At 32.9% G+C, this 24,441-nt stretch overlaps 1 protein-coding gene and 1 pseudogene across 8 annotated transcripts; both read right to left on the reverse strand.

Annotated features, from left to right (window-relative positions):
• Positions 1–72: 72 nt before the first annotated feature.
• Positions 73–14,828, reverse strand: LOC107013670 (internalin A). Of its 8 annotated transcripts, XM_027915976.1 has the most exons (19): positions 14,678–14,828; positions 14,528–14,573; positions 14,279–14,338; positions 13,779–13,849; positions 12,628–12,922; positions 12,423–12,551; positions 12,091–12,298; positions 11,419–11,565; positions 8,629–8,703; positions 7,514–7,585; positions 5,858–5,929; positions 5,556–5,627; positions 5,334–5,405; positions 4,533–4,604; positions 4,149–4,220; positions 3,214–3,357; positions 1,667–1,738; positions 1,097–1,243; positions 73–834 (listed from the first exon to the last, which is right to left on the reverse strand). In XM_027915976.1, exons 5-19 carry the CDS (start codon positions 12,820–12,822, stop codon positions 650–652), a joined length of 1,734 nt encoding a protein of 577 aa, XP_027771777.1. In that variant the 5' UTR covers positions 12,823–12,922; positions 13,779–13,849; positions 14,279–14,338; positions 14,528–14,573; positions 14,678–14,828; the 3' UTR covers positions 73–649. The 8 variants fall into 8 exon arrangements, with proteins under 8 accessions (XP_027771777.1, XP_015069015.1, XP_027771779.1 ...); XM_015213529.2 differs by lacking the exon at positions 14,279–14,338; XM_027915978.1 differs by lacking the exon at positions 13,779–13,849 and having other exon boundaries at positions 14,246–14,338.
• LOC107013639 lies at positions 12,845–19,618 on the reverse strand (annotated as a pseudogene).
• Between the last annotated feature and the right edge of the window lie 4,823 nt (positions 19,619–24,441).

The raw sequence follows: 24,441 nt of genomic DNA on the forward strand, positions 1-24,441 counted from the left end.
TTGGGGTGGATAACATCCGCATTGAAATTGTGCATAGTTATATCAATATAGGATTGAACCAACAACTGATACTTCGCACAAAGATACATCCTTAGAATATATATCCAAAGAAAGTCCCTTAGATAACTGTTCACAAGCAACAGAAAAGATTTAAAAAGCCACATCCATAGAATATATATCCAAAGGAAGTCCCTTAGGTTAACTGTTCACAAGCAACAGAAAAGATTTAAAAAGCCAAGCATTTCACGCGATTGTTCTTCCTCTTGCCAAGGAAATAATGGTTCCCACATCTGAGCCTTAGCTGAACTTGAGCTTACTAAAGCCGTAACCTGACCTCCCACCAAAGTACCATGATGGCGCAACACCAATTCAGAATTCAGAAGTGGTTGCTGTTTCTTACAAATATGTACAAAACCTACTAACCTACCCCCAGGACCAAGGAAGCTTATCTACATTTTCCCTCATAGAGAGAAGGCTTCATCTATGGCATGATGAAAAGATCGACCAAAGATGCACAGAAGAGTGACATCTAGGCAAATCTGCAACAGACATTATTTACAATTCAAAAAATAAAACGATTTATTTTTAATCTATGTACAGCAGTCCCCCAGCACTGACTAGGTGATCAAAACAAGTATCTTTGCATCATCTATTCAGGCCTGTAGTTCACCAGATTTGGGAGCTCAGTTGACTGAAGTTTCCTGATGTCATTTGCAGTTACCTTGCAGGATTCCAAGGTAAGTGATTTCAAGTTCTTGAGTTGCTTCAAGTGTTGCAACCCCATATTTGTTACGCGAGAATTTGAGACATTCAGAGACACCAGCTGTGTCAACCCTGAATTTCAATAAAGACAAGTTCACGTTAGAAATTTCAGAAATAGAAAAGCTATAGACAGCAATAACAAACAGAGGGAGAACTAGAGAAAACCCCGGCATAATGTAGCTGGCTAATAGCATAAAATTAATAAAAAAAAACTGAGGGGAAGGACAAGCTTAGAGATAATGTATATGCCCTTTCTCCACACGTGCAAAATCAAAGAGAACAAACAAGCCCAAGCTACAGGGGTTGGGAAGCATAAATAGACGTGAAACAATACCAGAAATCACTTCCAAGCTCTTGTCAGTCAGGTGACTGTTTTGAGAAAGATTCAGCAGTGTCAAGGACGTCAGGTCCTTGATGTTCTTTACACCAGCATCGGTTAAACCTCCACCACAAATTTCCAGGGAACGCAGATTCTTAAAATCTATCAACAGATTCAATTGACCAGAAAAATCATAGTCAGAATTGAGATGATTAGAAGTGATGAAATTTAAGTCTGAATTACACCAGATATACAAGTATGGAATGTGATTTAGGATTCAATCAACAAAAAGGGGCTAGGGGAGGGGAGCATGAACACTTTGAAAAGTAGAGCAGCACATCAGGATTAACATTTGTTTCACATGAATAACAGGCCATCACTATAGCCACAAGCAACAGGAATGAACTATTTTACATATCCTTCATATTACCAGCAATAGCACTATAGTTAAAGCCCACACCCTAAAGGATAATAAACAGGATATAGAGGCAGGCCAGCAGGGGCAAGGAAAGCACCAAAAGTTCCACAGGACAGACTCAGATACAAGGAGATCCCCAATTGTTGCATAAAATTGATAAGACGTACATCGAAGATAGCTTGTTCCAGAATCAGTGATCTTAGCTCCAAAAAGGTCCAAGTGAGTTAATCCAGTCAAGCCTGCATTTACAGAAACCATATTGGACAAAACAATTCTAATGAACACAATTCATATTCTAGTAACATAAGCTCTCACATAGTTGCCACTTAAATTATGGAAGGAATCCCTTTATGAAATATGTAAGCATTAGCATGACACTACTATAATGCCTGAGGAGCAACCTATTTCAACAATTTTTGAAAACCATAAGAATATCCTTAGGCTTTCAAGTTCAACCAGTAAAATTAAATAGCAAAAGAGAAAAGCTGTTATACAAATCGACTACTCAAGCACCAAGCGTCCAAAGAAAGCGATTTCCTTCAAGTGATGTCAAGGAGGACATTCACAAGGAGTTGAATCCCAGGACTTGCATTTGAGGTTGAAGCGGGATGTTCTTGAAGAGATCAAGAACGGAGCTTACAAGGATTACAAGCTCCTTCATGGAGTTTGGAAGATGCAGATGACACAACACTTCACCCAGAGATGGGAGACGAGCTGGACCACCAAAAGATGAGTTTTGAGGCCCTTAGGTATCCAGGAGATGGGATATACTTGGACAACCAAAAGATGAGTTTAGAGGCTCTTAGATGTCCAGGACTTCAACCTGTAGTCAGAGAAGCGCCAGCTCAATGACCTGAAAGATGTAGGATGACCAGCATCTCAACTTTTCCCTAATCAACCTGACTAGCTGACATGTTGATATTACCTTTGGTTTGGACTTCCTCTAATTTATTTACAGATATTTACGGGTCACAAAACCTATTTGAATTGGCCTATAAATCATTCGTTTCAACATCAGTTGGGAGACGTTTCGACTCTTAAACTTGTGGTGCTAGGTAGACCTCTATGCTCTTCGGGGTCGATCAAAAAAGTTAACACGGGAGTGATTTGCTTGTACCTCTTCTTTTTCGCTTTGTATCTTCAGTTCATTTGATAGAGATTTAAGAGATAAAATTAATTTTGTTAATATTAACTTTAGTCTATTTCCCATACTTGGGATTTTTGATGTCAATTTTATCTTAATATACTACATTTTCCATCCTCCCCTTTCTTTTTAAACTCTTGTAAATTTGGGTGTTGACACAGCATTGATTGACGAGCCACGCAACACAGTCAACAATAGGCAGGAAGAGCAGGCCCTAGAGTTTAAAAGATTCAAGTTGAGCAGGAAATACTATTCAAAATTTTAAGGCCCGCTCTAATAATATAGTAGCTTGTGCATTGTTGGGCATCGGGCATCGTTAGATCATGTTCAAAATTGATTAGGATGTTGAGATCCTTGTTTCATTTGAAAAAATTAGAGTACATCTGCCACATTCTATCCAAAATCCGCAGCTAATTTTAAGAAGAAATTATGCGCTGTGTTGAAGTGCAAAATTCTCAGACTCAAATTTACTTTTGAGCTAATTCTTGCTTCAACATGTCGACTTTGAGACCTCTAGTTCATGAGAAAAAAAATTGAGATGAAAGTGACACCATATGGTAAAATTCTTACTTGTAAGTGCTGCAAGCCCAGTATCAGTTATTTGGCGTGCGTCCAAATTGAGCGACCTCAAAGAGGATAGCCCACAGAGCTTCTTTAGACCACTGTCCGTGACAACAGTGAAGGACAGATTTAAGCTCTCTAAATTCCTTAGCCCTGCACATTAAAAAAGCAAACAAATTGCATAAGCATAAAATGCAAAGCAGCGTCCATTTCTCTAATCATAACATAGGCTTCACGAAAAGGTACTCTCACAGAGATTAGAGTTCAGTGTTTTCCCTTCGATGCATCATAAATTGCAAGGAAAAATGAAAAAGAAGTGGAAGGTTTAGCCAAGGAGATTTTGGAAATTAGAGCCATCAAGGTCTGAGCCAAATTGAGCAAGGGCTTCCACTTCGCGATATTGTACCAATTCCCATAAACTAGTATCTATTACATTTCCCACGGCAATACAGAAAGTGGATTAAGATGGGCTTAAAAGAAACCAAACCAATTCAGAAATCCTCAAGTCATAACATCCAAGTTTCACTCTCAATCTGCTTCATGCAGCTATAATGAGCTTCGACAACAGAAACATGGAACAGGTTCGTTCCAAGAAAGTTTACCCAGATTTTGTTTACAAGGAATTATCTTGAATTATTGTAGACATCTTTTAGGCTAGGAGTAATAATAAAGTTGGTGTAGGCATAATTCAATTCAACTCTCGACTATAGCCAACTAATTATTTAATCTCTCTTAGCTTTACCTACACAAAATTCAATATGTCCTGGTTCACCCTAAAAAGCAAAGTAGAAAAGAAAATCAAGACACGATCATCTCATCAGAAGTGGGATGGAACCCAGTCCAGACTCCAGCGCAGTTCTTGAATTTCTGAAAGCTTCAACCGAATGAAGAAGAACCAGAGTACAGTTCAAATTTCTACAGTAAGCACGAGGCACAAGAGAAACCTGAGAGATGACGAATCCCATTGTTTCCAACTTCGGTGTCAGACAACTCCAAACTCTTCAGGCGATGAAGACCTGAAACAGAATAGCAAAAAAGAGGGAAATTAGAAAATAAAACAAGCTGGAAATACACCAGTCGTCAAATAAAGTTACGGAGACTTTAGTATGAATTGACCCAAAGAATTGGTCAAGATATCTATTAAGGCATAAGATTGTTACCAGAAAAGGATAACAGGAAAATACTTTCCAAGGCAAAGCAATCACAACTAACATTCAGTTTCCCTTTTTAGTTAACACATAAAGAAAAAGTTTCAATAATATTAATTTGCGAATGTTGTTTATATATCAATTGATGTGGAGACAAATAGTACCGAGTGAAACACTGACCTGACAAATAAATCAGCCCTTCATCTCTAATCCTACATGAGTCCAGGTTTAAGCTCTCCAAGTATGACAAACCTGCTCAAAGCAAGACAAAAGCTTGAATAAATTTATATCATCAGACCATATGCTTATGTTTCCTTTTTGACAGGTAAAATCCGACTTAAAAACCTCATGCTAATCAAGTTCAGTATCAAGGACACCATTAGGTTTAACGTTCGGCTTGTACTCAAGCACATAAAATAGTAATCGATGTAACCACAGAAGAGATGACAATGAGGATGGCAGAGGGCGGCAGGCGGAGTACAAATCCCACCATTATTACCCACCCCATCAGTTGTGTGCATAAGTCATATCAGTTTAATGAAAAAATTAGCAATCCCCTTTCTACTCCATTTTTGGAGTCATGGAAGGAGAAGGGGCTGATTCTTTTTGGGAGGGCAGGGGACACAGCCAACTCACAACTTTATAGCCAATTTACAAATCAACAATCAATCATACCACCTCACTCAGAACTAGAACTTGATTCATGAACCAGGAAGGCATACAGATTTATCAAATACAATCTTTAACCACCTTGTATACCCATTCAAAATCTCCACACAACAACTCAGTGAAGTTATCATTCATCCTTGAGACAATCATAACCAACCATCATTTATATTCAACCTATGAAACTAGAAATAAAGTTCTCAAAAAAAGAACACTGGATTTTATTCCATCAAGTGACATTACGCCCTACAGTGGAAACAGAAGAAGCAGGGAATGTCCCAACTAAGTGAAAGAAGTACACAAAAACAAGATCACCTCTCAGGTGCACAAGAATGGCATCTGTGATATCATTGAATCCCAAATTCAGCACTTTCAAGCTCTGCAAACCTACAGAAGAACGGCAAATGAAGTAGACAGAGTAAAAATTCAATTTTTTAATATCATGATCAGAATGAAATCAATGAATCACAACTCTAAAATGATATGCCAAGTTAAAATTATAAGAACAGATAAATAAATCATAAAATATGAACTCGCCTGAAAATTTCTCACATCCATCATCAGTCAAACAACATCTGCTCAGGTTTAAATACAGCAGAGCATGAAGAGCTGCAGCAACAGCAAAAAGAGATGTCACAAAACAAAATAAAAGATGGAAAGGTGGCAAAGGACACGCGCATTTTCCACAATAGAGGGTTTCTCAGATTTGGGAGCCTCCTCACTATGATTTTAACATTGATAGGACTTGTAGAACACATAGTAATTGGAATTTCCAGGTCGTAACTGATACTCTACTGATGCTATTTCTCCAATACAGTTTAGTTTCGTTGAGACAATACCAGAGAGAGACTCCAGGCACGCTGCAGTAACAGGGCAACCCTCCATATTCAACAGAGTAAGCTTCTCTAGAGCTGACAGCAAAAAACAACAAAAGTTTCATTACGGGAGCCTATATGCCTTGCCGTGAACAAGGAAAAAGTTTAGCGCAGAATACCACATATGTAACAGGGAAAATGGAATGAATATACGTTCTCTGCCTCTCTATTCAATTTGTCATGTAGCAAATGGATCCTTAAATAGACCAGAAAAATAAACATAAACTACTCCTCTCCAACAGAACTGAGCTCTGCAGCTTGGGGACAAAGTAGGACACCAATTCCATAAAAAATTTCAGACACTGACAGACGACTTAGTCCTGACTACTATTTAAAAGTAGATGTATAAAAATTGAAAACAACACTTACTGCAGCCTTGTGGGGACACACTGGGTATGATGTTGTATTGTACCGCGGCCAGCAGCCGCAGAGGTAGCCAACTAATATGTGGCATTAAAGAGTCTCATACATGTATATAAGATAATTAGGAAGACAGATTACTTCACTGATTCCTAACGGAGATGTAACTAAGGGGTATTTTATCACATACAACTCGCCAGCTTGTCAGCGAGACGTCTTCATGTATATTTACTTGGGTCTTATACATAACATTATTTTGGTTTTCATCAACTCATTAAAAATGCTAGCATTTGGCTTAAAAAATGATATGGCTACTATACGTATACTAGCAAACAAATGTTTCCCTCTCAATAAGGTAAAACAACTTTATTAACGTGGCACAACCCCATATAGAAGCTATGCGCTCCCCCCCCCAACACACACACACACACAGTGCCGCTTTCATTGTTCCTTGAATATCACTATCTAATAGTGACTGTCCTTGTGATAAAAATAATTATCAAATTTTAGGGATACCAGAATTGATAGTGACGGTCTGCATAAATCCTACCCTACCCAGACCCCATGTGTGGGATTACACTAGGTATGATGTTGCTGTTGTTAGAGATCCTAGAAACCACAGGTCTAAGCTTGATATACAGACCTGATAATCGATAAAATTATAGTGAAAGGCATCTATACGCCTGTATTTATATAATATTTCTCCAAGATTACACTTAAAAGCTAATCTAAGGCAGTAATTAAACCATGGGTGGTTGAAACTTCGCACTCAGATAAAATGCAGCGTTACCTCTTAACACTTTAATAACACGAAAAAGACGCTTATTTTTTCAGGAGCTAAAAACAGATAATATCAATGTTTTTCACAAGGATACCATCTACCCAAGTAACAAGTAGTCTACAATGATTTCATTCAGATATCATTGACAAGGGAGTAGATGTAACTCTCTCAGGTACCACATAGTCCTTGCTGGTTTAGATTCATCAGTTCTACTACAACTAAAAATAAATCATAAAGAAATTAAACTAATACTAATAGCAGAAACAGATTAAAGCACATAATGAAGATAAACATTAGGTAGTTCAGTACCAAATGGCCAAACCCCACATATAAATACCTTAAATCCAATCCTAACTGGGGTAATAATCAGATGGGACCTTATAGGTCAACTGTTAGACTGAGAGAGAACGATATCCCTTTGTCTTCTCCATCTAGCAAGGGCATGGGTCATAAGGTGAGAAAATTGGAAGAGTATGTACCTTTCAGAAAAATAACACCATAGTCTGTGACTTTACTGGATGAAATTTGCAATCCTTTCAGATTTGTCAGGTCTGAAATACACAAAACAACTCTATCACTAGAAAATACAAACACAAAATAATTCACCACAAATATAATACAAGTAAAAAGCTCTATCTCATGAAAAGTCAACTTTTGGGACATGATGTGTGATGATTTGTTTTCGCCATCAAAGGGAAGAAAATTCAAGAGTATTTATACTGCTCTCCAATGATTGCATCCACCATACACAAAATAATTCAGCACAAAAATTTACAACTATAAAGCTCACAGACTTTCCTCCCTATCTCATGAAAAGTTTAGCTGTATGTGGATGTGTTTCTAAAGTGATTATTAATATCCACCATCACAAAGATGCACTGGTCTCCAAGGTTAGCATCTACCTTTACCATGAAAAAGAGTGCAATATTGCTTACCAAAAGGCAGAACAACGCAACAACCGCGCCATTTTGTGTTTTCGCAAGGATTAAATACCAAAAGACTAGGACAAGGAGCATCTCAGAGGGAAATCAAGCAGTTCTCCCAAAAAAATTGTATCTCTTTCTTCTATTCAAAGCAGCTTTAGTAAATGATACTGTTGCTATATCCAAAAAGACCCGTTTCTGGTCGTAAAGAAATGAAAACCCTCATAAACGTATCACAAAAGTTGAGGTGAAATATCAAAACCAATATGCTACTATCACTTACATTGATTAAGAGAGAATATCATTGACGTTCCAAATGCAGATTTACAGCATGGAAAATAAGAAACTATCATAAAAGAAGATAAAAGTTTTCCAATATAATTTCTTTTGCAGATAAAAACCTCCCCATGTAATTATAACATAATTTTCCAATACACTGCTCCTCCCTTGATATATAAATAGAAGCACCTATCCAAAAGAAACCGCATACTTAAAAGACCTTTTATTTTTTCCAATTTGACAGCATATGCATTGACAAAGCTGTCCACAGCAGTAATAGCAGACATATCTAAAGGCTTGATTTCTGCCCACATTTTGTCGAATTATTTCCCCAATTTACTGCCTTCTAGTTCACATAGACATTAGTTAATAGCAGAACCAGGCAGACAGACCTGCAAGAGGTTTCATATCCGAATCCGTGATGCAATTGCAACAGTTGATGTTAAGAGATTCAAGCTTTGCTAGACCTGCCACAAATAAAATCTTAGGATCAAGTTGAGTATATTTCTACAGAGAAAACTAGGAGAGAAAATCATGGTTTTGCTAAAATTGAATATATGACCCATTTGGCCATGAGAATTTTCATAGACTTCCTAACTTCTTTTCACTTTATTTGAAAATCAACAATTTGGTTATGTAGTAGCAGATTTGACCGTCTGTTTCAGGTAATTTAGTCAAAGTCAAGTTGGGTAATTTTGCTAGTTTATAGATGTCAATTAATAGTTAAAAGCCCCCTTAGAATTCGTACACTTTACTAAATACACACGTAAACTATGAAAAGTCTTAATTACCCCTTGAATTCTACATTTTCTTTACAAAAAGATAACTCCAACTTCAACGATCGCAAAGAAAATTGAAAAAACGGTTTAAAAACGCCCATAATGTATGAAGATTCAATTCGTAGAGAATAATATGCTTGTGATTCTCTACTTTCTGCTTTACTTCTTGCATTAATGAGCGCACATCAAAGGGTATAATTTGGTTATAATTGTGTTATTATTGTTATTTATTTGCAAGTAATTTCAGTGATCTATTTGGGAACTCACTTAAGTGTTCGGTCATATGTAGGCAAATTGTTATTTCAAGCGCTCAAAATTGTAAACTCAAGTATTAGAACACAAAGGTGAAAACGCCCGAGAAAAAGCAGAATATATGGAAGCAAGGTACTTGACTAGTAAAGCAGAGATTGTTTAAGTCAAGTAGCGATAAGTAATGAAGATTCAAGCAACAGATATTGGGAATTAGATTTTGGAGCAACAATTATTACAACACAAAGGTGAAAACGCCCGAGAAAAAGCAGAATATATGGAAGCAAGGTACTTGACTAGTAAAGCAGAGATTGTTTAAGTCAAGTAGCGATAAGTAATGAAGATTCAAGCAACAGATATTGGGAATTAGATTTTGGAGCAACAATTATTACAACACAAAGGTGAAAACGCCCGAGAAAAAGCAGAATATATGGAAGCAAGGTACTTGACTAGTAAAGCAGAGATTGTTTAAGTCAAGTAGCGATAAGTAATGAAGATTCAAGCAACAGATATTGGGAATTAGATTTTGGAGCAACAATTATTACAACACAAAGGTGAAAACGCCCGAGAAAAAGCAGAATATATGGAAGCAAGGTACTTGACTAGTAAAGCAGAGATTGTTTAAGTCAAGTAGCGATAAGTAATGAAGATTCAAGCAACAGATATTGGGAATTAGATTTTGGAGCAACAATTATTACAACACAAAGGTGAAAACGCCCGAGAAAAAGCAGAATATATGGAAGCAAGGTACTTGACTAGTAAAGCAGAGATTGTTTAAGTCAAGTAGCGATAAGTATTGAAGATTCAAGCAACAGATATTGGGAATTAGATTTTGGAGCAACAATCTCCATCAAGAATCACTTAGTCAACTTTAACGGAGCACAACTCTCAATCAATAAAGAACTTGATCATACTTCTTGAAGAGTGGGATCCAAAAAAAGAAACAAGTAGAAAGCTAACATAATCAGTCGTACAATACCATCATAACGTCAGTTATTCTGCAGTTCACCAAATCTTACACCCAATATCACTCTATCAGAGCAGCCATTATCAAAAAGAATTTCCAGGTGTTCGGCCCATGAAAAAACAGTTGGTCTCAGCATAGGGAGGTGTATTGAGAATATGATTTAGTAAATGAAAGTGTACTACATGCATAGGATAGACCCTTGTTGTTCGCCCTTTTCCGGACTCGTGTATAGCGAGACATAATGCACTGAGTAGTCCTTTTAAGATGTGCAAGAGGATAAGCATGTATCACAGTGTTGATGACCAGAGCAGAAGAGGCGAAGTCGGTGTTCTTTCTGGGGGGCGGGATTGAAGATGGTACAGAGAGAAAGCAATTAGGCAACCATAAGCAATAGGAAAATGTACTGGTAAAGGGAGAAATAGTCGTACAGTGTCCAAAATGGGCCTTTGCTGTACTACTTGTTTTTTTATTAATTGTTTGTTTCTTGAACTTGGACATTTGACCCAAGTGAGTCATGTACCTTTGAATTTCAATATCAATAGAACTGAAAATTTAACCAAAAAAAGGAAGTCCTTTTAAAAGTGTACCGTCTGTATGCCAGTCTCAATAAGAAAGAATAATATCTCTAATGGCTTGAGCATTTAGATGACATGACAGACACTTCATATGATACCAGAGTAGGATCCATCCCAATCCAAATTACTGTGTACCGATGTTAGGCCCCCATATTAAATTGCACATGCACCAGATGTACAAACCTGCACGTGGGGTGGAATGTTGAATAGTCCCACATTGGATGAAAAAAAGGATAGGTGATTCCCCTCTTGTGCTAGCTGTTGGAATTTAGTTAATTCCAAGATCCATTTTTTGGATATTTTATTGATTGCTAAATGGAAATGACTACCCAACACAAGATATATGCAACTGGTTTCAGATTCTTCTCCTATATGATTATGATCCACATATACACATAAAAATAATGCCTGCTGTATTAAAAGAAAATGTAGCTTGAACTGTCATACAGGAAGTTTAGCCACTCTTAGTGCTGGAAGCGAGAATTCCAACAACCAAATTAAAACCACAAAGTTTTCAAGGTAAGTATTTGGATTTTCAAGCTTGGAATGCAGAGGCTGCTGGTTGCTGAATAAACTATAGATAGTGGAGCACCATTAGGGAGAAGAACAAACCTTTAAGATGAACCATTCCTCCATGAATTTTCGGGCACCTCTCCAGATCTAGTTTCACCAAGTTAATTAACCCAGACAGCGCACTCATCCCTTGAGCAGTAACTGTATTATTCCTCCTAAAACTCACCGTTGTCAAGTTTGTTAGACCTGAAATCATTTTGTAATTAGCATAGATATCACAAATACAAAAGGAAAAGGATTATTATGGTGAGCGAGGAAGGGGGTATAAATGGATCATAATATTCTAACAGATTTGTCCAGATAGCATTTGTATTTGTAAAGCAGCACAAGTGAATATAAAACCAAATGAATAAAAAAGACTTCTATCTATAAAACAATTTGTAAGACGACCACATGTAACTATGAAATCGAACCAACACATCTTTTTTAGATTATACAGCTCAAAAAGTACACAGCACTACAATGGAAAAACTTAAGTAAATCAATGTCATCCTGCAAAGTTTATCAACAACTAGATCCACTAGAAAATGTAACAACCCAGTTTTCATCCAGAACTTCAAGGAGTAAGACTTCCATCTTTAACTACTTTTTGCCTTCTATGTTTTGCTTTTTTCATTATCACTGCTAAAGGAGTTGTGCTTTGAATGAGCTCTCCGCGGCTTAACTACATTCCTTCCTAAGACAGCACATCGTTGGAGAGAGAATATTTACCACTAATATTTTCCAACCCGCAGTCGGTAATCTGGTCACAATAATTAAGATTTAGCGCTTGCAGATTTTTGCAATCTTTGAGATTAGTCAGTCCAGGATCTGTGACATCAGAACCCGACAAATCTAGGGAAAGTAGAGATGAACCCTGTGAAGAGATGACATCCATCCAATGGTCGTCCAGACCAGGATATTCTCCCATATTCAGATCCTGTAATGCAAAAATCATTTCATCAAGAGGTTGTCTGACCCCAAAGTCACATAAAAGAATCCGATGCCTCAACACCCCTTATATAGTTGTTACTCTATTTTAGACAAAACAAGCGTGAAGGTACCTGAAGAGCACAATCTCTAAATGCCTCAAGAGAGACATCTGTAAGACGCTGCGAGTAAACCAATTCATCAAAGATTTGCTGACTTATATCCCTAGGCAATACAGAGAAGGTACTGTATTTATCGATGTCCTGTAACAGAAGTGCAGGAGAAATCAGTTCGCAATTTAGAGGCCAAGTTTGCCTGATATATCATTTTAATACATACCTCACACACTCTATGAATACACAATTCCATGAGAGATGGGCATTTTCCTTTTCCCTGTTTGGCATCTGCTCCTCGGGAAAATGAACTTCCCAACCATTTTGAACTTGCACTTTTGGAGTACCGTCCAGAAACTCCTCTGTGTAGGCTATCCTCACTGACCTGCTGGTCACGCTTCCTAGAACATGCTCCTCCCATTTTATATAGTATTGGACTTTCTTTATGTCAGCAAAAATGCAGATAATAGCTGAAACGGCAATCCATGGGGTCTACTGAATTTCAGGTTGCCTCTGATACCCTGCAAGCAAACAAAACCATGAAAGCCCTAATACTAGTTTCCAGATACTAATTATGCAAGTGAATTAAGACATATAAAGCTGAAAACTAGAAACGACGGGATACATGATTGTGAATCTATAAGGCAATAAGCAGCCACATCAGCACCTTCAGGATGACGACAAAATCACGCACATCTCAAGGAGAAAATTGTCAAACTAACAGAACGAAATACTTGACATCTTTAAAGAATCCATAAGTAAAGGAAAAATGACTATACCAGCATATTACTATTTGCATGTGTACAGATACAGGCATCAACATCTGGTGAGACTGTACAATTTTGAAGGACACTGGATAACATGTCTAAAAATGAAGAAGAAACAAACTCTGAAAAACTTTTCGAGTCACTACATGATGCAGACTTTTTGCAAAACAAAGGGACATGTCATTCCTGCTTTATCTTATACTGATAAGAATCTTATCTCTCACACTAGATGTACCTAAAAAGGGGAAATAACTTTCAAGAAATTTCAAGCACTCTGCCAAAGATGATTCCTTGTGAAGTAATACTATAGATGATGGCCGAAGAATAGATGAGGAACCAGAAAGATACAAACGTATATTACATCCAAAAGTGAGAACACGAAAAAGACAGACATGACGAAGTCGTGAATACTAGAGCTGCTAACTCACAGAACACAAGGAAGAATATTAAGACATCAACAGAGTACTCGGGACATCAAACGTAACTGCAAACTCATGACATATGTGAAGTCCAAAGTTTATAATACTACATAAAAGCAACCAGCTGCTTATTTGGACTCCTGAAGCAGGAAACATTTTTTTTAAAAGATGAAAAAGTTTGGTCATATTACCGCAAATGAATGAATTCACACTATTTTGCCTTTGTTGATAAAACCTCCCATACATAGAAATGTTACAACAACTGCATTAAAAAAAAAACAATATTTACCATTCATGATATACTTCTAATTACAGTTTGGTGTATTTTTCATAAAATTTTCAATGCGATTTCTACCAATCAAAACCAGAGAGAGATATAGAATCATGTTGATATAACGTATTTCTGTGCAAATACGAACATCAAGGACATATGAGTTCCCTTGTTCACTAAATATAAATTGTTCCACCGTAACTCAGAGAAACATCAAGCTGCTAACTTACAAAATCACCCACTAACTGAAAAGATTAGTACTTAGGTGTTGATTAAAGTCTGGAAAAACCATTTTAGCACGTTTCAGCTCAAATCAAGATTCAATGGGAGAGAACATTATTTTTGTCCCTTCGACTTCTCTAATTTATTTATTTTTTCCTTACCCACCTCCTAGTTTACATTTTTTCAGCGTAACGATACCTTGCGCTCACTGTTGGAAAATTAGTCCAGAAGGAAACATCTCCCGAAAAATTACTCCTACTAAATTAAAACATAATTAGAAAAATAAATCCAGTCAGTTAATAAAAACACAATATACAGTATTTGATCGCTAAAATCAAGCTAAACACGCAGAAAAGAAGATGATTATAAAAAATTGAACGGAAGAAGTAGAGAAAATCCATCAAAGCGACTACACGAAGCCGATGACAATATTACATCAAAACTCACACGACACTTGTATTCCGATAATTGAAAACTCCGCAGTGTTCCGATTCTGAAAGCGGAAAAAGACAAAAAATAAAAAATAAACAGAAGATCATCAACTCAACAGACCATGGAATCATACGAAATTGAATAAACAGAAGTAGAAAATCAAACCTTCACGTCTCGATCATCTTAACGATCACTCTTCATGGGAACTGTTGAGAGAGAGGAAAATGGAGGAGATGAGAGTAGGAAGGAACTGGAAAGTGGAAGAAGTAGAAAGAAGCGTCAAGTCGAACCAGAGTCCGAACCAACTGATTAGATCCACGTGTAAGGAAATTAGGTTTGGTTAAGGGGCTGTGTAGGGATGAGATAAGACAGAAGGCTATCGTGGAGGGTCGGAGTGGGTCCCATAGATAGTTTTTTCCTTTTTAGTTTTGCTTTATCCACTTGAGTCCGATCGGGTCCCACTTATTGGAAGATAGTGTACGCAATCCCTTTTTTCAATTACTATTTTAGTGTAAAAGTTGTCTTAAATGCCTTTCTTAATCCGGGGGTCCTTCGGCCTGACTTGTAATTAATCTTATCTTATTCAATCATAATCATGATTTATAAGCAATCAATTTGTTTAGAATCATACGCCATTCTAATCATGAATTTAGTTCATATAATATACTTCTTTAAAAATATTACTATCTTAGTCTATTTTTATTTGTTCCAACTTTTTATAATTTATTCCTTTTTATTATAAATTAAAAAAGAATAATTTTTGTTTATATATTATGAAATATTATATTAATATCTTTGAGAACTATTAAGAATAAAAATATTTATAATTCTATCAATTAATAAGAATAAAAGAAATTTATTATAGCAATTAATATTTTAAAAAATGGGTCAAATTAAAATTTTGGCGAAAAAGGTAATAGCTAAGTAATATTTTTTATTTAATATACATCTTATAATGTATAACTTAAATTTTAAAAATTAAAAGTATCCATATGCATACGTAGTAGTTATTTTCATTTTTTAATTAAATTAGGTCCATCAAAAATTAAAACTTAGCTATTTAAATATTAAAAAAATACTATCTATATTTATTTATTTATTCCTCCATGTCAGTACATTAAAGAGTACATTATAAAATAGCAATAATGAAAAGTTCCACCTAAATGAGAACATTAGAAAGTAATGTATTTTGTTGTCAAAACTGTATATTTCACTTATTATAAATATAAAATAAAATAAAAATACGTGTATCCTAATTAAGTGAATTTAATTATTTTGAAGTGTTAACAACCCCTAACCCCGACAGTTGGCCCATTAATAGACAATGTTTATCCTAATTGCAGACAGCTCTTGAGAATTTTTTTTTATTAATATCCTTCCGTACCAAAAAAATAAAATAAAATTGCACTTTTGTCCTTATGTTTTGTGTTGCTCATTATTTTGGTTAATAAGATAAACAATACTTTTATAAAGAATGAATTCATATATATATATAAAAAAAAAAAAATTATTAAAATCTCATAGTATTATGAGTTAATTACATTATTTTCTAAAATTATAAAAAAAATAAATATGAATTTCGAATACATTAACATACATCTGAATATGTACGCGAGGGAGTTATCCCAGAGGGAAGATATATATCATAGAGGGGATAGCACATTTCCTGATACATTAGCAGACGTTCAGATAGGAAAGTATCCGATGGGGATATAAGGATGTATCAGCGACAGGAGAGTGATGTATTCGAGAGGGGAACTTTAATTTTTTTTAAAAAAATCATAGGGAATTTAGACGTTATGATAAGGAAAAAATTACTTGGATGAGTGTCTTTTAATAAATAATTACGAATCTTAGTGATACTTTTTATTAATTACCATTTATAGTAATATTGTTTTAAATCTGCAATATATATATTAAAAGTGAATCACATATGTATTATAACTGGATTTTTTTATATGTTATGTTTATTTTGGTAAGAAATTGACACATTGTACTTCAAGAGTATTAAAATGTGTTATTTATCAATAAAATTTGCATTATATGTAAACAATAAATTGTTCTTTGTAATATATATCAAAAATGTATTATAAATGTATAAAGTGATCAAGTAAAAAAATGATATTGTTATAAATTGTAATATTTTTTTAATATAGTATATTTTTGTAAGTTATCCGATTGATAAAATAAGATGTATATTTAGATTATTTTTTTTCTTTTTAGTATGATGTCCTGCAAATTATTTTCTGATCAGAAATTACTAAAGTTCAAATACTAAAGAAAAAATTAAGAAATAATTGTATATAATAGCAAACTTATAATCTAAAATAAATGGAGTAGCTACTGTTTGATTTAATTGTGTCCCATAGCAAAACGTTTGTATATATAACTAACCTGCAAGTAATACGATGGCAACCTTCACTAAGTTGAACAAAAGAGCGACACTTAGGACACCTCTGCCATTTTTCACCCTCAGCAAGCTTACCAAAAGCGACGTCGTCTTCATCTCTCAATGCCCCACTCTCCTTGCATTGAAATCCAGCATGCCATGGAATCTTGCACTGGAAGCAAAATAATCTCTTGCAATTTGGGCACTTTGCTCCCGTCGCAACACCACCGCATTCATCCAAAATTAAAGCAGAGCAGTTCAGATTAGGGAGTAACACCGCGTCAATCCTAAAACAGAGTACTTACAGAACTTTTCAGACCATTTATCAAACAGATCGGAATCCACAATATTCCGGCAACAGATTGGGTCCAAAAATTGGTTGCAATTCGGAAACGGACAAGGAATTTCGACGACATTGTCAACAAGCTTGACAGAAATGTATGTTGTTATACAGTCGATGCAGAACGGATGAACGCAAAGATTTTGATTCTTAAATTTTGTACTGGGTAACAACATAGTCTCCATACAAATTTTGCAGCATAATGGTTGAGATTCACTTAATTATACAATTTACAAACATTTTACTCGATTCAATTGTATACAAATGCAAATTTTATACAAATATTGCAGCCAAAAAAGAAGCGAATTACACAATTGCAGTGAAATACAATTTTCTCTCGCTTTATACAACAGAAGTGTATAAATTGTGTTTCTATTTTTGTATAAAGCGAGAGAAAACATATATTCTTCCTGTACACTTATAATTATACAATATACAAACATTTTACTTCGATTCAATTGTATACAAATCAAATTTTATACAAATATTGCAGCGAAATAGGCCAACGAATTATACAATTGCAATGAAATAGGCCAGCGAATTATACAATTGCAACGAATTATAAAATTTATGCCAGTGAATTATACAATTGTATATGTATAGCGATGCTAGCGAATTATACAATTTAGGCCAGAGAATGATACAATTGTTTATGTATAGCGAATTATACAGTTATATGTTTGCTATGAAGCGCAATTATGCAAACTTTGTTATAACATACAAATATGAATTTTTTATTTGTTATATGTGAAAGTTGCCCAAAAATTAAATACCAGCCCATTTAAACAATTTTTCTAATAAATATCAGATTTAAAAGAAAATAACTTTTCTTTTTGATTGAAAGTTCTAAATAAAAAGGTTTCAATTTTATTTATTGTTATACTAGAATAGGCTTCAAAAACCTTTGTCCAATCTGAGAAAATCACAAATTGAGTTTGGTTGGATCAACATGACAAATTCACATTGACAACTCAAAAAATCGTGAGAGAGATAATAGGAGCAAAATCAAACAAAATATGATATGATAAAATTAATTAAAGTGTAATTTGTTACGAGAATTAACTAATAATTATAAAGAATGTTTTAAAGCGCGAAAAGGGATGATAAAGGAATTTGACAAATATTTTTATGTAATATAATAAAACCTTAGTGGACCATGATAAAGTATATTTTTGTTATAAATCCATTGAATTATAGATTGTCCGTTTGATTAATTCAAGAATTATGATGAATTTATGTATGTATGATTCCAAGGTGATATGAACCTTGGTAGATAACTATGTATCTACTAATTAAACATTTATGATGGTGACCTTTGGGGTAATATCTCTACTCTATAAATAGAGATATCATTCATTTTTTGTAGAACACACTTGAATAAAAAGAAAGTCTTCTCCTATATATACTTCTCTTATTTTCTTTCTTTATACTTATATTATTCTAAGCTTAGATTTTATAACACGTTATCAGTACGAGTATACTCTAAAGGTTGTAGCACTTCGTAAAAATGTTATAGTTGAAACACTTGTGAGCAGGAACAAGTTTTATTTATTTTTTCTTGTTACATATTTACATTTTCAAATATTCCTCTTATACTAATATTTATTTTAGTATATATGTGATATGTGAAAAGGTAAAACATATTGGTCTGTTTTACTTTAACAATTTTATACATTGGTTTATGATTATACTAACAGTTCTTCGTTTCAGAAAAAAACTGAAGGATAGAGAAGTAAATTTTCATGTTGATTTTCTAAGTATTAATTTTGAGGAACTTATTAATATTTATAATTGCTAGAGGTGAGAAAACTCTCAACCTTATTTTGACTAAATTTGCTTCTATAATTCTTGATTTCATTTAAAGGCTCATGGTGAGTTATATTGGTATTGACTTATATGACATTAATTGAAGGGTAAGACGATGGATTCAAGTCCCTTCGCACCCAAAGGGTAAGACATCTGGTTAAAGTCTGGATGCACATAATGAAAAGTATTTGAGGATAAGACGATAGATTCAAGTTCTATCGCACCAAGGGGTAAGACATCAATTTGAGTTTTGATGCACCATGATAATAAAGATTGGGTTCAAGCCCCACAGAATTTGACCTAACACGCCCTATATGGATAAGACATTGAGTTTGAGTCAATGCACCATAGTGATGATATAATAATGACTAAGGCTTTGATGAAAAACCTTTAAATTCATCCTATTGAATTTGCTCCATTCTTTTAAAAGAATGTGGTAGCAACATATGATAACTTTGAAATCCGATGTTGACTTGCTCTATTCTATCGTATGAATGTAGTAGCAGTAAATAATTAGTCTGAAAAATGACAAATGATTAAAGATATGAAAAAAGGTATGAAATAACGGCATTATAATAGTCATCGTTGTGGTAATTATAAAAGGAAGAACACTATGAGTTCTTCAAATAATCCTTCAAAATGTGAAGACAATTTTTATTATCAAAATGGTATGAAATGTCATTGAACTTGTGAGTGTTGTCAACCCAATAATTTGACAATTTTATAAATCCTCCATCAAGAGACAAGAAGATAAAGTGATGGTAAACTTGATCTTTCAAAGTGATATTGAGGTGTGTCATGGAATATGACGAATTTTAAAACCATGAAGATGTACTTATAATGCAAATTTATGAAGTATATATTAATGATTAGTCCATTCCTTGAAGAGAATGTGACTTATGAAGAGTATCGTGAATGCTCGATCATTCTATTAAGAGAATGGGTCAAGATGTGATAAATCATTATGGGTTGAATATATGCCACAACTCATATTATGGGAGGTTTTTGAAAAAAAAAAAGATATATGCCACAACTCACCTCTACGGGAGGTTTGAGAGAATAAATAATTTTTAGTTGACAGAAATGATCAGTGGTCGTGTATGTTTATACGTCATAAATATTGTGGTATGTTTATTGTGAACTACCGAAAGAGAAAAAGAATGAAATAATTCTTGTTTATAAAGGTTGTGGTCATTATTGCGATAAAAGAACATTGAAATGGTGTTGAGCACATGATTGAATACCCTCGAAGGATCATAGTTATGAGTTTATTTAATTCTGAGGAATACAAGACAAAATTGATAGGTTACGCAAATGCAAAATATTTATCTGATCCGCATAAAGCTCTATCTCAAGCACGATATGTGTTTGCATGTGGAGGCACAATAATATACTGGCGATCAATGAAGCAAATGTCGCTATGCAAAAATAAAAGCCCTCCATGAAGCAAGTCGAGAGTGCGTCTAGTTGAGATAAATGACGCACCATATTCAGGATATGTATGATTTTTCTTTTGAAAAAGAATATACCAACCACAATGTACGAAGATTGGAGACATCATCACAAGAAATTAAGTCATTATTTAATCAGGGGAGTATAATACGCGTTGCACTCTTTTTTCCTTGACCGAGGTTTTTTTCCACTGGGTTTTCCTGGCAAGGTTTTCAATAAGGCAACAAATAGTGCGTATCAAAAGATATGTGTACTCTTTTTCCTTTACTATAATTTTTTCCCACAGGATTATTCCTAGTAAGGCTTTAACGAGTCACATTATTTATAGATATCCAAGGGGGAGTGTTATAAATCCATTGAATTATGGATTATCCATTTGATTACTTCAAGAATTATGATGAATTCATGTATGTATAATTCCAAGGTGATATGAACCTTGGTAGATAACTATGTATCTACTAATTGGACATTTATGATGGTGGCCTTTGGAGTGATATCTCTACTCTATAAATAAAGATATCATTCACTTTTTGTAGAACATATTTGAATAAGAAGAAAGTCTTCTCTTATCTCTACTTCTCTTATCTTCTTTCTTTATACTTATATCATTCCGAGCTTAAATTTTATAACAATTATATATATATATATATATTATAGTTATGTTATGTTTAAGTACATAAATTTCCTTCTTAAAATTTAAGTTATAGACTTAAAGTGATATTTTTTATGATACACATATAATAAAAAAAAACCTAATAAAAACATGCATTAGAGTTATTTAATCGTTAGTGCACGCTACTGCATATTGGCACAGAGGACATATAAAATCATGAAAAAAATAAAAAAGAATATTATAAATAGAAACAATGGAAAAGTTATGAATGTAATTATATTATAAATCTAAAACAGTTTATATTTTTTTAAAACTAAAAATTGTCTATTTTTAAATCGAGTAATCTTTAGGAAATTTAGAAGATGTTACTTGAATGGAAAAAATGTAATTCGCATATTGCTAAAATTGAAATCAAAATGTATTCTAAGGACTGTAAATCTCTCAAAACACTAAATGGAAAAAAATGTAATTGAAGTCAAAATGTATTTTAAGAATTGTAAATCTCTTAAACACTTGAATGGAAAAAACGTAACCTATGTACTGTCAAAATTGGAGGATGTGTATTAAAGATTGTAAATCTCTTGAAGCACTTAAATGGAAAAAATGTAACTCATGTATCGATAAAATAATAGTCAAAATGTATTTCAAAAATTGTAAATATCTTGAAACACTTGAATAAAAAAAATACAACTCATGTACTGTCAAAATTGGTGTCAATATGTATCTTAAGGATTGTAAATTTTTTGAAACACTTAATGAAATTTTTTTAACTCATATAACGTCAAAATTGAAGTCAAAATATATTTTGAGGATTATAGTTTCTAGAAACACTTAGATGGAATATTTTTTTAATACACCACCAAAATTGAAGTGAAAATATATTTTAAGGACTGTAAATCTCTTGAAAAATTATATAATATACAGTTGATTAATAACAAAAGGCTATTATTTGTGTGAAAAACTCGATAAAGTAACACATTCACTATAGCTTAAAAAAAGGATCATTTACAATGTAAAAGTTCTATTTTTAATGGTATAGTTAAAAGTGGTTAGTTCGCATCAAATTTTCATCACCCACTTCTAAGGATGTTTACGAAAAATTGTAAATCACCAAATTTAAATTAAAAACGACATCATATTAATTTGACTTGAATTTTAATTTTCAAAATCGATAATATTTAGTTTTTTTTAGTAAGAAGTAATTATAAAATTGAACCAAATCACCTATATAAATGCATAATTAAATATTATAATTGCATATATTTGTATGTTAGTTAATTTACAAACTAATATAATGAATAAGAGAAATATGAATCTTCATGAAATAAAATATAAATTTATACCAGCGAAATATATAGAGGAAATAAAAAGAAAGACTTGAGAATAAATATTTCTTACTTTTTTTTTTTTGTTACATGCTAGTAGTTTATTAAAAAATCAATATGATGTAAGAGAAAAGATAATATTAAATGTGAGTCTTCATGAACATTATGGGAGTCACAAATATTATTTAAAAAGGTGTAAATCATGGATAATAAAAAGAATGTGAAGAGTTTTTGTTGTAAATTTTTCTCTATTAATAAAATATTTATTGTTGACAAGTTAAAAAATTTATGTTTATAATACAATAATTAATTTAAATAAAAAATAATGCCAAACAAGGAGAAAACAAATAAATGCAAATAAAGAGAGATGTATCACATCACGTTTTCAATATTTTTTCGTTATTATACATATAGATTTTTTGTCCACAAAAATCTTGTTTTACATCCGAACAAGAAAATTTTAAATGTTTTGCAAATAAAATAAAATGAAAAAGACAATTTAACTATTTTTTCCTGAAAAAAAATCAAAACAGTTTTTTTTAAAATCAAAATTCACAAGTTGATTCATATTTAGATGTAAAAATATATATTGATATATGTTGGCACTTAATATTATCCCATATTGGATGTGCATTAACATCATCCCTGATTAGATAGTTATGAATAATGTGATTAATTAATAACATTCATTAAAAGACAGGTTTTTAACTAACAAAATTTAATGTTGGTTAATTAAAGAAAAACTTGTGTATATATAGAAAATTCCAACAAAATTTACTGTTGATTAAAGAAAAACTTGTGTATATAGACAATTATATATTATATTTAAAAGGGATTGTTTAATCAAATTAAATATTTAGCTTAGTAATAGAGTAATAATTAAAAAATCTTACATTAAATTGATTGATACAAATTCAATATTATATATGAGTTGCAAGTTTTCCTAAAAAAACCCTAAGTTCTTCTATCATACTTCTTAAAACTTTTTATTATATTTTTTTATCACTCCAATTGAAAAATTATATTGAATACAAATTAATTCATTTAAGGTGTTCAAAATTATTAGACTATAACAATTTATTGCGTCAAGATATTCAAAATATATTATTTGATGACTTCGTGTATTATTTTATATATGTGTGTATGTATGTATGAGATATTTTCTCTGATGAAGGGTGTCAATACCACTTAACATCGCCCTGCATGTAAATAATCTAAGAGAAAATTATGTAGAATAACACATATTTAAACCATATTAAATATTATAACTGTTGTTTAAGGAGATTCTAATTCGCATCCATAGTTTCACCCGAACTTGTTATTTGTTTGATTTATAAAGATTCAGAATTTGTTTTCGGTTTCTGATTGTATAAGTCCAAAATTTTATATATGCTCACCTTAGCTATTTGTATACAATTTATGAAAAATTCATAATAAATTACCCTGTTTGTATATTGGCAGACGAAATATACAAACATGCAGAAATATACAACGGCAACCTCCATAGCAAACGAAACCACAGTTAAAAAGATCAATTAGAAAAACTATAACCGTAAAACCTTATTATTATATTTGTTGTTTCTAAAAAGTTCTCATAATTTAAAGCATCATTGAGATTTTAGTAAATAACTCGCTTTTGCTTCCCCATACTCACTTCTAATATTTTTTTTCACAAACATAATTATATTATTTTTGTTGGTTTTTTACGTGACATGCTAGAAGTTTATCTAATAAATATATATTAACACCATTTCGGATAAAAACTCTAATAGTAAACTATCTGTTATTTATATACATGTAAAAAAATATGTTACTAAAATCGAAAAGTAATATTAAAAATATGTGATAAAATGATTTTATCAAATTAAAAATCAGATTTTTATATAACAAAATTACAAGATAATAAAATTATTGCTACTGAATATTAATTATTCAATATCTAACATTCAAACAAAAGGAATATCTAACCATATGTCAAGATTGAAGTAGATCAATATTTTTTCC

Source organism: Solanum pennellii, chromosome 3, assembly GCF_001406875.1.
Source record: "Solanum pennellii chromosome 3, SPENNV200".
NCBI lineage: Eukaryota > Viridiplantae > Streptophyta > Magnoliopsida > Solanales > Solanaceae > Solanum > Solanum pennellii.